General features: G+C 33.8%; 1 protein-coding gene across 1 annotated transcript; it reads right to left on the reverse strand.

Annotated features, from left to right (window-relative positions):
- Window positions 1–3,597: 3,597 nt before the first annotated feature.
- On the reverse strand, window positions 3,598–14,200 carry LOC127700827 (uncharacterized). The gene is made up of 11 exons (XM_052204512.1): window positions 14,165–14,200; window positions 12,635–12,764; window positions 12,212–12,354; window positions 11,910–12,014; window positions 11,034–11,160; window positions 9,927–10,480; window positions 9,099–9,254; window positions 7,366–7,537; window positions 5,019–5,121; window positions 4,582–4,727; window positions 3,598–3,846 (listed from the first exon to the last, which is right to left on the reverse strand). The coding sequence occupies exons 3-11, from the start codon at window positions 12,299–12,301 to the stop codon at window positions 3,719–3,721; spliced, it is 1,581 nt and encodes a 526-aa protein (XP_052060472.1). The 5' UTR covers window positions 12,302–12,354; window positions 12,635–12,764; window positions 14,165–14,200; the 3' UTR covers window positions 3,598–3,718.
- Window positions 14,201–14,773: the final 573 nt, after the last annotated feature.

Below are 14,773 nucleotides of genomic sequence, written 5' to 3' on the forward strand. Positions count from 1 at the left end.
AAAAATTCTTTCAAACTACACCCCTGTTGCCGTTGAGTGCTCACTATAAATATTAATCTATAGATCTAAACGCTTCGAGTACAATAAATATGTCCAAAAGTTTTGAAAAAGAGATCACAATAACCGATATCAGATTTCGGGTACATTTGTAAGGATAACAAAAATATACAGTTGTCAGAAGACAGCGAATACTGTCGATTTCTTTTTATATGAGACTTCATTAAACCTGTTAGGAGTGTGTGTTTCTGATTTTTCTGTTTTGTTGATCGACATTATCATTCAACAAACAATTGTGACTACCTTAGCCGTGCTGACTTTTATTTCCTTGTTTGAATTAGTGGTCGTCCTGTGCATGTTTTTATTGTGTATTTGACCTTTACGACATATGGTCCAGCCGAAACAAAAAAGGGGGTACACGTAAAACTGGTTGAACCTTGTGTTGTTCCTGTACCAATTCAGGCTATCTGGACCATGTGTTGTTCCTGTACCAAGTCAGCCTATCTGGACCATGTGTTGTTCCTGTAAAAGTACTACGGGTACTATTTAAACAGATTGTGGTCAGTATTAGGTACAAATAGAATCACAAATACTCAAGAGTATATCATCTAATTAGTTACAAGTCTAAATTGAAAACAACGTTCAAACCTATGATTGCGTTGGATAAAAACCGCAATTTTTATACGTGTGCATGCAAAACAAATTTCTTGTTAGAGGAGTCTAAATACAGCACAAACAACATTTTCCAAAAGATCAAAAAAGTGAAAAAAGTATATTTTAACAAAACGCATTTGACTAAATAGTTGATATCCACTAATAAGTTACCTTTTCATTTATTCCCAGGGGGGGGGGGGGGGGGGGGGCTGGAGGGCCCGGCCCCCCCTTTTGTGGGAAAAATTTGGTTGATTATATAGGGAATCACTGAAGCATGACTGGAGCGCCCCCCCTTTTTGGTCAGTTAGTGGGCCCCTTATAAAAAGTTCTGGATCCGCCACTGTATAATCCATTTCACAGATGACAACGGATATGTTCAAATTGTCGTTACTACAATCCCGTCCCCTTTTCCCCGAATGTGACCTACCGAATTAGACTTATTACCGGGTTTGTACTAACATGAGCAACACGACGGGTGCCACATGTGCAGCAGGATCTGCTTACCCTTCCGGAGAACCTGAGATCACCCCCAGTTTTTGGTAGGGTTCGTGTTGCTCAGTCTTTGGTTTTCTATGTTGTGTTTTGTGTACTGTTGTTTGTTTTGTTTTTTAGCCATGGCGTTGTCAGTTTATTTTCGACTTGTGAGTTTGAATGTCTCTTTGGTATCCTTCGCCTCTCTTTTATCACTGGCTTGTTGATCTTACTTTTTGAATGCAAAAGTTGTATAAACAGTGAACGGGGAAATAGCATCCAGATTAAGTCGGCAGATACTATTATGCGATAAAAAAAAGTCAGCCAAAGACGTAGAGACAAAATTATGGCAGAATTTTTAGAGAAGATCGACAAAAAAATAATTCTTGTCCATATGTTAAAAATATTTGAATCAACAACTTGGACAGCACTCTAACTATATAGAATGGGATCCTTGCCCATTGTCGATGCAAAGTAGAAACTTGATCAGGATCTTAAACTATCTACCGGTACTACAAATTATATTAATATTGCCATAGATAAAGCATGAGTTAATTGCCATTGAGATGTAAGACTGACTTTCACTATGAAGAACCGAAAACGTTATAGTGATCTTTGTAAAACTTTTACTACATCCATAGACAAGGAAATATTCGCTATCATTAAAAGATATATTTAGTAAGGGAACAGTGGAATTTCAGGAGGACCAATTACAAAAACAAATTGCAAATTTTGAGTAAATAATGTGATTTAAAGTATTCCTTTCTGAATCAGGAGTATTACTGTCGTTGCCTTTTTCAGACATTGCTAGATTGTATTGAACTATGACCTTAAAATGGTCCTGTACTTTACATCTGTTACTCTATATTGTTTCTAAAGAGTAAGCAATACTTAGATATCCACCGAGAATGTATGTTCTGAGAATGCAAAATTTAGATATCTACTGAGAAAGTATGTTCCGAGTAAGCAATATTTAGATATCCACTGAGAGTGTATGTTCTGAGTAAGCGATACTTAGATATCCACTGAGAATGTATGTTTTGAGTAAGCGATACTTAGATATCCACTGAGAATGTATGTTCTGAGTAAGCGAATAAGCGATACTTAGATATCCACTGACAATGTATGTTCTGAAAAGTGAAGTAACATTTTACATTAAATAAATGGCGAAATCTATCTAGAAATATCATAACCCTTGTACCATTATTCCATCCAAACTTCTATTAAAAAAATGTAATTAAAAAAAACAAACCTAAACACAAACATTAACTTGTAAACTAACAATAAAATTATTTATTTTGTAAAAATTATTTCCGTTCTCCATGTATACCTTACAACAAAATTATTTTTATTTACCTGTGTACGTTATTTTATTTGGCGGCATTTTGTCCAAGGTTATGGTTGTCTTTCTGATATTGTTTTACATCTAACCCCCTTGTTTTATTAATTTTGTATTTAAATTGTGTCATTAATCAAATTTATTCGTTCAGTGTATGTTCACTTGTTTTTGTTAATATGTCGTTTGATTGAGTTAAGCCATTTCAATTGATATTTTATAGTGTGTCTTTCTATGTTGTGACGTTACACTATTGTTTCAGGAAGGGTGAAGGTTGGCGCCTATTAAAACGTTTAAACCCGCTGCATTTGTTTGCACCTGTCCGAAGTCAGGAACCCGATGTTCAGTGGTTGTCGTTTGTTGATGTGGTTCATAAGTGTTTCTCAATTTTTATATAGATTAGACCGTTGGTTTTCCTGTTTGAATGGTTTTACACTATTCATTTTTGGGGCCCGTTATAGCTTGCTGTTCGTTGTGAGCCAAGGCTCCGTGTTGAAGGCCGTACTTTGACCTATAATGATTTACTTTTACAAATTGTGACTTGGAAGGAGAGTTGTCTCATTGGCACTCATACCACATCTTCTTATATCTATGTAAAAGTTTCAAAGTCAATGAAAGTTGGGGCTATATAACCTCCATGGAAATGAGACTTGCAAATGCCAATACATTTGCATACCAAATATCCTTAACTTAAGTGGTTCATCTTAAGCTGATCTAATCACAAACTAATACATGTAGACTAAACACAAGTTTCAAAGTCAAAAGACCATGACTGAGAGGCGGGGCCAAACAATCTCCATGGAAATGAGATATGCCAATGCTTATACAACTGCATAATAAATATCATTGACCTACCACTAATGGTTCCCCATAAACTGATCTAATCACAAACTAATACATGTAACATAAACAAAAGTTTCAAAATCAATAGACCATGACTAGGGGGCGGGGCCAAATATTCTCCATGGAAATGAGATATGCCAATGCTTATACAACTGCATACTAAATATCATTGACCTATCACTAGTGGTTCACCATAAACTAGACCTAATCACAAACTACTACATTGTTGACGCCGCCGCCGCCGGAAACAGCATACCTCGCTTTTTTACTCAATCAAGTAGAGACAAAAAACAGAATTATAAAAAATAGATTTTTATTAAAGTAAAACATAAAGTAAAACATACTCATTAATATATACATAAAACAAAATTATATCAAACAAGATTTTTATTATTTGTAATGCATCAAGTTTGTTAATCATTGTGAAGTAGACATTGTATCGTCCTCCTGTGTGTCCTCCGTAGATATATTGTCAATGTCAAAAGAAGCTGAATTATGAATTACCATACACTTTGGTTTTAGTTCATCAATAACTGCTTGTAGTTCTGTATTGAAAAAATGTCAATCATTATAGCATCGAAATACACATTTAAAACAATCGTGTAGCTATGATTTTCTATTGTTTGCCGGATTTTTATGTACATCAGACTGTGTGCATGACTGGAGGATCATTATTAACGAAGAAAAAGTTGGGGTAAGACATGAGCGCACTCATTTATCTTGATGACCACTATGCTTCATATACAAGTTTAATTTTTAACGATCTCTTACAGTGTTTTATGCGTTTTTAAGACCGCCAAACGCGCATGAATTTCGCATAAATCAGTTTACGAACGATCTTTTAATTTTGATTTATTTCTATTAATTGTTTTACCTGGATTTATTGATCTTCCATCAGCAAATATAACATTCATATTCAGGATGGCGACATCTAAATGTGACATGAAGATCCTTATGCGGTACTTAAGCGTTTGCTGCGATAGATTTTTGATATCCTGTCTTACAAGGCAATAGTCCGCAGAAAAAACTTGCTAGCGTACACAAACATATTATTCGATTCCGATCCAATCAGTTTTTGCTCTTTGTCCAAATGAGTATGAGCTTGGTGAAGAGGCACCACATGCTAATAATTCTTTGTTTCGGAAATCGAACCGATAACACTCCCCACTCGAAGCAAGCGTGAAGCACTTAGCCACTGTTGCGGTTAAACGGTTAAACGATGGAAAGTGTCTTTGAAGCAACTACTTAAATGCATGTTCTTATTATAAACTTTTTCATACCTGTAATACTTGATTTGTAATTTTTCACTGCTTTTAAATCAGGCCATGCCATGATACTAAGTTTGGAAGTAGCTGCTGTTCTCCAAGTACCCTGAAGTACTTCATATTTTGGTGTATTAACACTCAGAATTCCACCATGAGCAATTCTAGAAATAAAATAAATCTTAACTTCAAATAAACATTCCCTTTTACTACGAATGGAATAGTTCTTAAGACAATGGCCAAGTAAAATTTCGAATTTTTATGTTTTATTGAATATTTTTTTTTCCAAGTTGATTTACAGAAATATATTTATGATTTGCCTAGTGGCTTTCCTTCTTTATCCATCTAATAGTGTCTATGGTGTTTGAGCCTTTGTAACTTCTAGTTCTTCCTGCATTTATATGTAATAAACAACATCTCTTTCAATATCGAATGATTGACATGACCAAACTTACCTTAAAGGTCTAAGTATATTTTCAATTAGGTTTCTATATCGAGTTACAGCCTCTACATTCTCTTCGATCATTGAAATCTCGGTTATAGTAACCATTGTTTTTTCTGCAAATACAATAGAATTTTTTATTTCTTAAACAGGACTTTCCTTACACCTGCTTTATATTACAACTAGCAATTATTACCATGAGTGTAGTCTTACACACGTTTCCTTCATAGTAAATAGTCAGAATATATGGACATTTATTTTTTGGAATAAACCTTGAAGTTTACTTATAATGTTTGTTATTTCCTACTCTTCTATTAACAGTTTCTTGAAGGCCCTTTACGATTAACTATTGAGTCTTTACCATAAGCACTGACAATTCACCTTTTGTGGAAATGGGGGGAGCAAACGGGTCTTTTTTTTTTGGGACTAAAATTTATTTTCTCAATTTTTATCCAAAAAATATTGTAATTTGTTTCAACAACATACAAGCAAAAGTTTTCTTTTACTAGTAATCAATGATTATATATAAGAAGATGTGATATGAGTGCCAATGAGACAACTATCCATCCAAGTCGCAATGTGTAAAAAGTAAGCAATTATAGGTCAACGTACGGCCTTCAACATGGAGCCTTGGCTCACACCGAACAGCAAGCTATAAACGGCCCCAAAATGACTAGTGTAAAACAATTCAAACAGGAAAATCAACGGTCAAATCTATATAAAAATTGAACCACACCAACAAACCACAACCACTGAACAACAGGCTCCTGACTTAGGACAGGTGCATAACAATACAGCGGGTTTGAACGTTTTAACAGGCGCCAACCTTCACCCTAAGCTGAAACAGTGGTGTAACATTACAACATAAACAGACACACAATAAAATATCAACTGAAATGGCTTAGCTCGATTAAAAAGACATACACATAAACAAGTAAATATACACTGAACGAATAAGTTTGATCTATGACACAATATAAATAAAAAAGATGTATCAATGTCAAAAAGACATTTTTAACCTAGGACAAAATGGAGTTAAATAAAGTAATGTACACAGTTAAATTTGAATATAATAATTTTGTTGTTGGGAGTACAGAAACATTTTTTACAAAATAAATTTGTTGTTCATAGTACGAGTACAGAAGTGAAAATTTATCGTCATACTAAATAATTATCAAAGGTGGTACATATTAAAAATAGTAAAACGAGATATAACACAATATGAGTAAACATTGAATAACAGAAATGCACTACAAATTGTTTCAACAGGTCAAAGTAACACGAAAGTACGATTTGAGAGTACTCACAGTTACGAGGGTAGGTATGCCCTTTACCGTCAGGCGTCAAACGGTCAATTTCGGCTACCGTTAGCGTCAAATTGGTTAAAATTTGATCGTGATTCGTCAAAAAATATCCTTATCGTGATTCGTCAAAAAATATCCTTATCGTGATTCGTCAAAAAATATCCTTATCGTGATTCGTCAGAGGTCTCAAATAACTATCCGTTACCGTAATTTGTGGAAAAAATTTAACGTGATTCGTCAAAATCAGATGATTTTTTTATCGTCATAAAGAAAATGTACATTTTATCGTCATGCACCAAACATTACCGTTAACGTCATTTGGCAAGAATTTTTACCGTTATTCGTCATGAAGGTACCCCCATTACGACCCTCAGTTACTTAAAGCTAGTTGAAAGCCAAAAGCAATTATTATATAATTATATGTCTCTGTTGGCATCTATGAATTAATAATAAAAAAATTATGCATCAGAGACTAAAATCAATTAAAACACATCCCAGGCAGGGATTTAGTGTTTTAACGCAATGGACAGTCACAGAATACATGACTAGTGCAATTCCAAAATAAAAGTAACAACAGGCAGTAGGAAAGTTAGGATTTAACCTTATAATAAATATGTATGATGTTATATATAGATAAAACAATTTCTAAATAGAAAATAAACGTGGATGTGTATATATACATCCCAAACAACCATTCGAAAAGAAAACAAATTTAGTTATGTTTTAATTTGTTGATGACAAAATCGATGTTAGTGCCAATGAAAACAATATTCAAAGATCTTATTACCACATTAATAAGATAACTTAATAATACTTATTTTTTCACTTCCCTTCAGAAGGAAATTATTCTTTTTAAGAAATTTCAAATCAAACGATTTATTAAAAAATAAACAACAACTTAACGTAACAACCATCCCCTCACACAAAAGATAAATGGATGGGTCAGTGTTTCAGCAGTTGTACACAATCAAGGTGATACTCAATATAGCTTCATTCTTTGATACTTGTTTATTTTTCATCACAGCAGAAGAACTATATTTTCCGCAATCATTTTACCTGACTGAAATTGTTCTTTAACACCAGTTACAGCTATATCTGAATTTTTCAACCATTTTGTTTCTTGGATACCAGGAGAAGTCGTTATCCAATCAGATGCTTCCTTTTTAGAAGGGAAACTAAGAAGTACAACTTGATTACCTTTCGGCCAATTACCAATAGATTTATATGGCTAAATGAAGAAAACAAAATGCATGTTTGAATAGTTTTACATTTTGCTAGTTATGAGGCGTGGGGTTTTTGGTCCCCGTTTGTTTTAATATAAACGCTATTTTTTTTAATTAATTGCACACCAATTAGAGAACTGTGTTTTAGATATATAGTGACTTTATAACAGATTATTCAAATAGTTTCACCTATTGATGTTATTGAAGCATTCGGTGTGGTTGTTTTGTTTTTTGATGTGTGCTGTCAAGCTTGCCTGCCACCACCGTTCACGTATATAATGCTAGTCAAATACACTCTTCTACACTTTTTATGTGTGAGGTTTAATAAATAATTTATATTTATCAAAAGATTAATTTTGTCTCCGTGAAGATAGTGTAGTACTTTTGATTGTACGGCAAAACAGTGCTGAGTTAAATTTGATATTTCATCGGCCTTTATATTCGGTCGGTCTGGTCTATAATTCAGGCTTTGACTTAGATAAGGCTTTTACATGCCTAAAATTGAGAATGGAAATGGGGAATGTGTCAAAGAGACAACAACCCGACCATAGAACAGACAACAGCAGAAGGTCACCAACAGGTCTTCAATGCAGCGAGAAATTCCCGCACCCGGAGGCGTCCTTCAGCTGGCCCCTAAACAAATATATATGCTAGTTCAGTGATAATGAACGCCATACTAAACTCCAAATTGTACACAAGAAACTAAAATTAAAAATAATACAAGACTGACAAAGGCTAGAGGCTCCTGACTTGGGACAGGCGCAAAAATGCGGCGGGGTTAAACATGTTTATGAGATCTCAACCCTCCCCCTATACCTCTAGCCAATGTAGAAAAGTAAACGCATAACAATACGCACATTAAAATTCAGTTCAAGAGAGAGTCTGATGTCAGAAGATGTAACCAAAGAAAATAAACAAAATGACAATAATACATAAATAACAACATGCCTGCATTCTTATTCTCTCTCTCATATAAAATATTTACCTTTACATCATTATAAATTGCTATACATGTATTTACAGTAAGTCTACATTTGATATACTCAGTATATTTTCTTCTGGCTAAACACATGGTTGTGTTACCAGTTTTCATATATCATATGAAATTCGATTACAACATTGATTGTTAAGATGCTTTTTTTGTTGAAATAACAAAAATCAAACAGTTTAATTTGCATATCATCACTAGATTCAGGGGGTTAGGCCACCCAAAACCCCTGCCACGGTCAAAAATCAAGTTAATCTACGTCTGTGTTGGACATGTATGCAAAATATGTGACTCTTGAATTTATATCACTTAAATCTTTAAAAAAATCAGGATCCAATGTATCCGATATAAATTTGTTTGTAAAAGTAATTTCAGGAATGAGAAATTGGAGCAACTTTTGTTCTTTTGAATCATCTATGTTTATTTATCGTTCATTTGTAACTATTCAAAGTAAGCTGTTGCAAGTCACCTCTGACGTACATGCTTATACAACTTTGACCTACTGTTTTTTTTATATATATATATATATATATATATATATATTATTCATAAACAAAAGCGTTTAGAGAGTAACTCACTTTAATACTTTTAAAAATAAGGCGACCTTTTTGAATTTCCAGAAGTTTCTTGTTATTTTTCAAAAACGTTAGAAAATCCTCCATTATATCTTTTGAAAACCGTACTACCATATAACATACTCCTGGATCTTCTTCGTCATCATCTGAATTAACATCCTGAAAGCAGAAGTAGTCTTTCAAATGTTTTAACGAGAAAGGATTCTTCATCTTTCAGAATCTTTCATCCAAAATTCTAACATACATTCAAATGGTTGAATGTATTTCTTACTGAGGCTTTTATAATAAAGATATTAGCTTGTGAGTTAGTCGTCTCAAACAGAAATCAGACGACTTTCCTTTAGTATACATATGTTCCACCGAGGAGGCAATTTGATTTCAGCTATCACTTTTTATTCTTGTAACAACCTGAATATAATTTACTTTTACAAAATAAATATAAGCACCAAAGAATATGTGCATTAAACACAGTATTGGATATGCAATATATTTAGATTATCATTTTGTTGTCTCATGAATTTGGCAAGATCATTCTCTCAATGAACAATTGTTTCATAGCTGGTTTTGGCGTCTTATTTTCGTTTTTTAAGGTTATTGCTTTTTCATTTTGTTTCTTTAAACTTTCCAGTTATTGATTTCAAACACCATTGATGAGAAGTAATATGCATATATTGTGCACCATGCTAACTTCGGTACTTTTTCATTAAAAGAATAAAAGAAGAGATGTGGTATTTACATAAATGAAGCAGCAAACCAAAAACACAAAACAGATAAAAACACCTATAGGTAAACTTTAGTCTATACTATATACTATTGTCAAAATATACATACTACACTGGAATCTTGTATCCCCATAGCCTCCTCATATGAAGGTGGTAATATACTGCTCTCTACCTGGTTAATGATAGCTGCACTAGTACTGGCAGCACTAATTGCTAGATTGTTCATCGGTGGTTGGTGTTGTCCTGTTCCGGTGGCACCAGTTTGTTTGGAGAGTGAGTCTAGCTGTGGTGCTGAAGGTTGCACTGCCGTTGGAGTTGAAGATTTAGTAACTTGTATACTTGTGCTGCTATCCGAAACAGTTTTAGAAGCAATCGTGGACGGTGTTTGAGTTTTGGTAACTCTTACAGTTGGGCTAGTAGATGAACGTCTTGTAGAAGCATCATTGGACGAGGTATTTGTCGCTGCGTTAGACTTGGCCGATGCTGCAATATTCTGCTTTGGTTTTGTTGCAGTAGTGACATTTTTATATTGATAATTGACTGCATAAGCACACATTGGAGTGAAAGTCATATTTGGAAAATTCCTCGAGCTCGAAGACTGGTTGAATGGCTTCCACCCTTTATTGCAGTTAGTGTATGTAATCGCCTTTGATGCATCAGTAACTTTAACAGAAAATACATAAAAATAAATAATGGTCAAAACTTAAAAAGGTAATTTTATATTCAACACTCCTGTTATGAATTCTATCAGAAACATTGAAGTAAAGCGCAAATGAGAGCTTTTTATTACCCTGTGCTCTTTTCCTCAATTTGGTAAAACTACGATAGATAGAAAGCAACAATATATAGCAAAAATGTTCTGCAAAATCAAATAAGTCAACATGATTGAAATCATTAATTGTCCCCTCAGATGAATTACAACCTTTGAAACTGTAACAAATAGAGAGGAACAGTAGATAGCAAAATTGTTCAGGTAAGATCTACAAATAATCAGCATGGCTGATATTGTCAATTACTCCTTATGGGAGTTATTCCCCCTTTTTTATTGTCCTTTATTTATTGTATGCCTCTTTTTTAACAACAAATATGACAGAATGCAAGACTTGAATCCATAAAATACAAATAATTGCTATGACTTGACCATTAAGTTTTTTTTACATACACATGTACATACACAATGCTTACTATAGTTGATGGATTTTCCAAATAAAAATACCTTGAATGCCAGCAGCTTGACTAAGACTAGATGCCTTTAGAGACTTCCCGAATGGAACCGTTCCTATGGTAACAGGAAAGATTAACTTCATATCACTTCCAGTGAAAAAGGGCACTGATACAATAACCTATAATAGTTAATAAATAAATTGATCAAATAAAACAGCCTACTCAAAAATTAACCCCAAGATATGGTCATAAGTCTGTCCAAAATAATAATACATAAAAAGATACTAATAGTAGGAAACACGATAGATGCTGGATAATATAATAGACCATATCAAATATCAACAAAGGACTTATTCGAAACAAATAGATGCAACAACAATGAACAACATATGGTCAAGATAGCTAAAGTCAAAACTGCGGTTGTCTTTGGTTATAATCTTAATGCCTTTTAGTATTGTTTTTGAGCACTTCGGTTCTCTTTGGTTATCAACTTATAATAATGCCTTTTAAGATTGTTTTTGAGCGAATTTGGTGTTGATGATAGATTGTATATCAATTCCAAATTGAAATCTTCTAAAAACAATTTAGATAATTGATTTTGAAGATTGAGACGTGTAGATACCCTTTGAACGAGTTTATTATTAAGTATCAAAGTCTTGGCTAATTGAAGTCTGAGATACTACATTGACAATTGCCTATTCCTGAAGATCGTATGTTGAATTCTAGATAGTTTTGTCGTTGGGTTGTTGTCTCATATGTAAATGTTCATGAACGAGTTGATAATTGCAGCTTGCAGTGGTGCAAAATAGTATTTGAATTCATATTGTTTTTAATATACTTTTACTGTTAAAAGTTGTCTTTTTCTGATCAGTTTTATTGTGGTATTTTCCTTTTAAAAATGTATTTTCCTGAGCAAAAACATACAAACCTCGAGTACATATCTGACACTGATGCACTGACATGTTGGTCTCTCTATGGTGGCTGGTATTCCATCTATAAGTATCAATTGGTTGTCCCATTTAATAACTTTACCCTGAAGTCAAAATTTCAGAACTTGAGATGGTTTGCTTCTTTTATATATCGAGACTAAGTATTTAGACTGTAACTTTCTTATACAATTATGGGGATGTCCTTCAATTCTGTATTTTTTAATATTTTAAGCCATTTTTCTCCATTCTTTTTAAATTTTGCAACATATGACTAAACATTAAACCAAAATAAATGCTTTACCGCTGCCAGTTCTGAGGTGGAGGTTATGACTTTAATAGTATCGTTTGAGTATTCCTCTTTGGCATTCCCAATGAATGTCACATACTGCATTAACTGTGCTTTGATCTTTCCAAGATTCTGTGTGGAATCATTCTTTACAACGACTGTACATTAGAACAAAAAGGAAATAAAATAAAAAGATAATGTTTCATTGACTGATCAACATTAATTATAAACTGCACTTACATATATTTTTATAAATGAATCAAGTAGAGTGCAGTGTGTTTTTAAGACAAATTCGACAGAAAATACGAAAAATGAAGGCGTTGTGACAATATTAGGCATTCTTCGGTACTCAACATCAATAATGATACAAATGGAATAGTTAAAACAAATTGACATCGTAATATTTAAGTAATATGGTGTGGCTACTTTGAGACTCACTAGACAATGCAATTTGTTCTCCTGGACAGTAGGCTGAACGATCTATCTTTCCCCATAGTTCTACTTTTCCAGCATTTCCTAATCCTAAAGCTTTTGGAACCTGGCAATCTTTTTTGTAGCACCGTGGTTTCTGAAATTTAAGGAATACTGTGTTCGAACAACAAAAGCTTTAAAATGTATAATTTAAATTAATTGATTGTAAATTCATCCTTTACCACTAACATACAACTTAGTTTATCGTTAGTTATTTAGTTGGCTTGTTTCTGGAGAATATTGTGTTTTATCGCTATTTTACGAATTTTCCCTTTGATCTTGCTGACTGATAATTTCCGTTCTCAGCGGAGTCGAACATATGAAAACGGAGTCGAGTGATATGAAAACGGAGTCGAGTGATATGAAAATTATCGCTAGAAACTAAGGGAACACGTGCCGTTGTCAAGGAAATTAACAACGTCTTCATAAGTAAAATAGCGATAAACAGATTATCATTGGTCATCTCAACTCGATTGCTTTTCTCACTTTCGCCGTACCGGCTCAAGCGAGAAAATCAATCTCGTTGGGTAACCAACAATAATCTATAGTTATTACTGAAACACGATAGTTTAGACCATTGTATATCTATGGTATTCAGAAAAAATCAGATATTTGTAATATAATCATTTTTTAGATTGATTGTTTTCTGCAATTTTGTGAATGTTGTGTTGGAAAACTGGCTAGAACTTTAACTCAAGTTTAAATGAATGTATATGCTAATCCATATAAAGATTATGCAGAAAATTCCCAGTTAGTTATTACATGTAGGGATATTTGATATGATTGCCAAAAAGACAACTATCTATCCACCAGAGATCATCGGACGAAGATGCAGTTTGTGTGTTCGCTAGTCAGTTTGTCATCTCGTATAACAAAAGAGAGTGAGTGAGTGAGTGAGTGAGTGAGTGATAGTACCCTATAGCAAGCTTCATTGACATCAATCTCCTCTAGTACGTTGATGCAGTGGGTGAATGAGTGAATGAGTGAGTGAGTTATAGATAGTACCTTATAGCAAGCTTCATTGACATCAATCTCCTCTAGTACGGTGATGCAGTGAGTGAGTGAGTGAGTGAGTGAGTTATAGATAGTACCTTATAGCAAGCTTCGTTGACATCAATTTCCTCTAGTACGGTGATGCAGTGAGTGAGTGAGTGAGTGAGTTATATATAGTACCTTATAGCAAGCTTCGTTGACATCAATCTCCTCTAGTACGGTGATGCAGTGAGTGAGTGAGTGAGTTATATATAGTACCTTATAGCAAGCGTCGTTGACATCAATCTCCTCTAGTACGGTGATGCAGTGGGTGAATGAGTGAGTGAGTGAGTTATTGATAGTACCTTATAGCAAGCTTCGTTGACATCAATCTCCTCTAGTACGGTGATGCAGTGAGTGAGTGAGTGAGTTATAGATAGTACCTTATAGCAAGCTTCGTTGACATCAATCTCCTCTAGTACGGTGATGCAGTGAGTGAGTGAGTGAGTGAGTTATATATAGTACCTTATAGCAAGCTTCGTTGACATCAATCTCCTGTAGTACGGTGATGCAGTGAGTGAGTGAGTGAGTGAGTTATAGATAGTACCTTATAGCAAGCTTCGTTGACATCAATTTCCTCTAGTACGGTGATGCAGTGAGTGAGTGAGTGAGTGAGTTATATATAGTACCTTATAGCAAGCTTCGTTGACATCAATCTCCTGTAGTACGGTGATGCATTTATATCGAGTTACATCTGGGAAGGGTATCGGTCTTCGGATACGGATTTGTATCATGTATCGAATGGCTCCCTTGTGTCCCTCATATGATGATGGTAGTCTTAAAGGAATTATATACTTAAAAGGGTACTTGTAGACTCCTGGTTGTATGTTTTCGTTAGTGTCTGCATAAAATATATTTGAAAATTTACGCTTTTAATATTCTAACATTCATAAAGCTTTTACCTTTCATTCGTCATTTTTCTTCTATAAATGTATGTTTTACTTCTAAGTCTTTAAATTGTAATCATGTTTATCAATTGGATTGCAATACAATATACTATCTGCGGAATTAATATTAAAGAATATACTATCAATTATATAAAAATGTATCTGTATACTCAATTAAACTTAGTAA

Source organism: Mytilus californianus, unplaced genomic scaffold (genome assembly GCF_021869535.1).
Source record: "Mytilus californianus isolate M0D057914Y unplaced genomic scaffold, xbMytCali1.0.p SCAF_5, whole genome shotgun sequence".
Classification (NCBI taxonomy): Eukaryota; Metazoa; Mollusca; class Bivalvia; order Mytilida; family Mytilidae; genus Mytilus; species Mytilus californianus.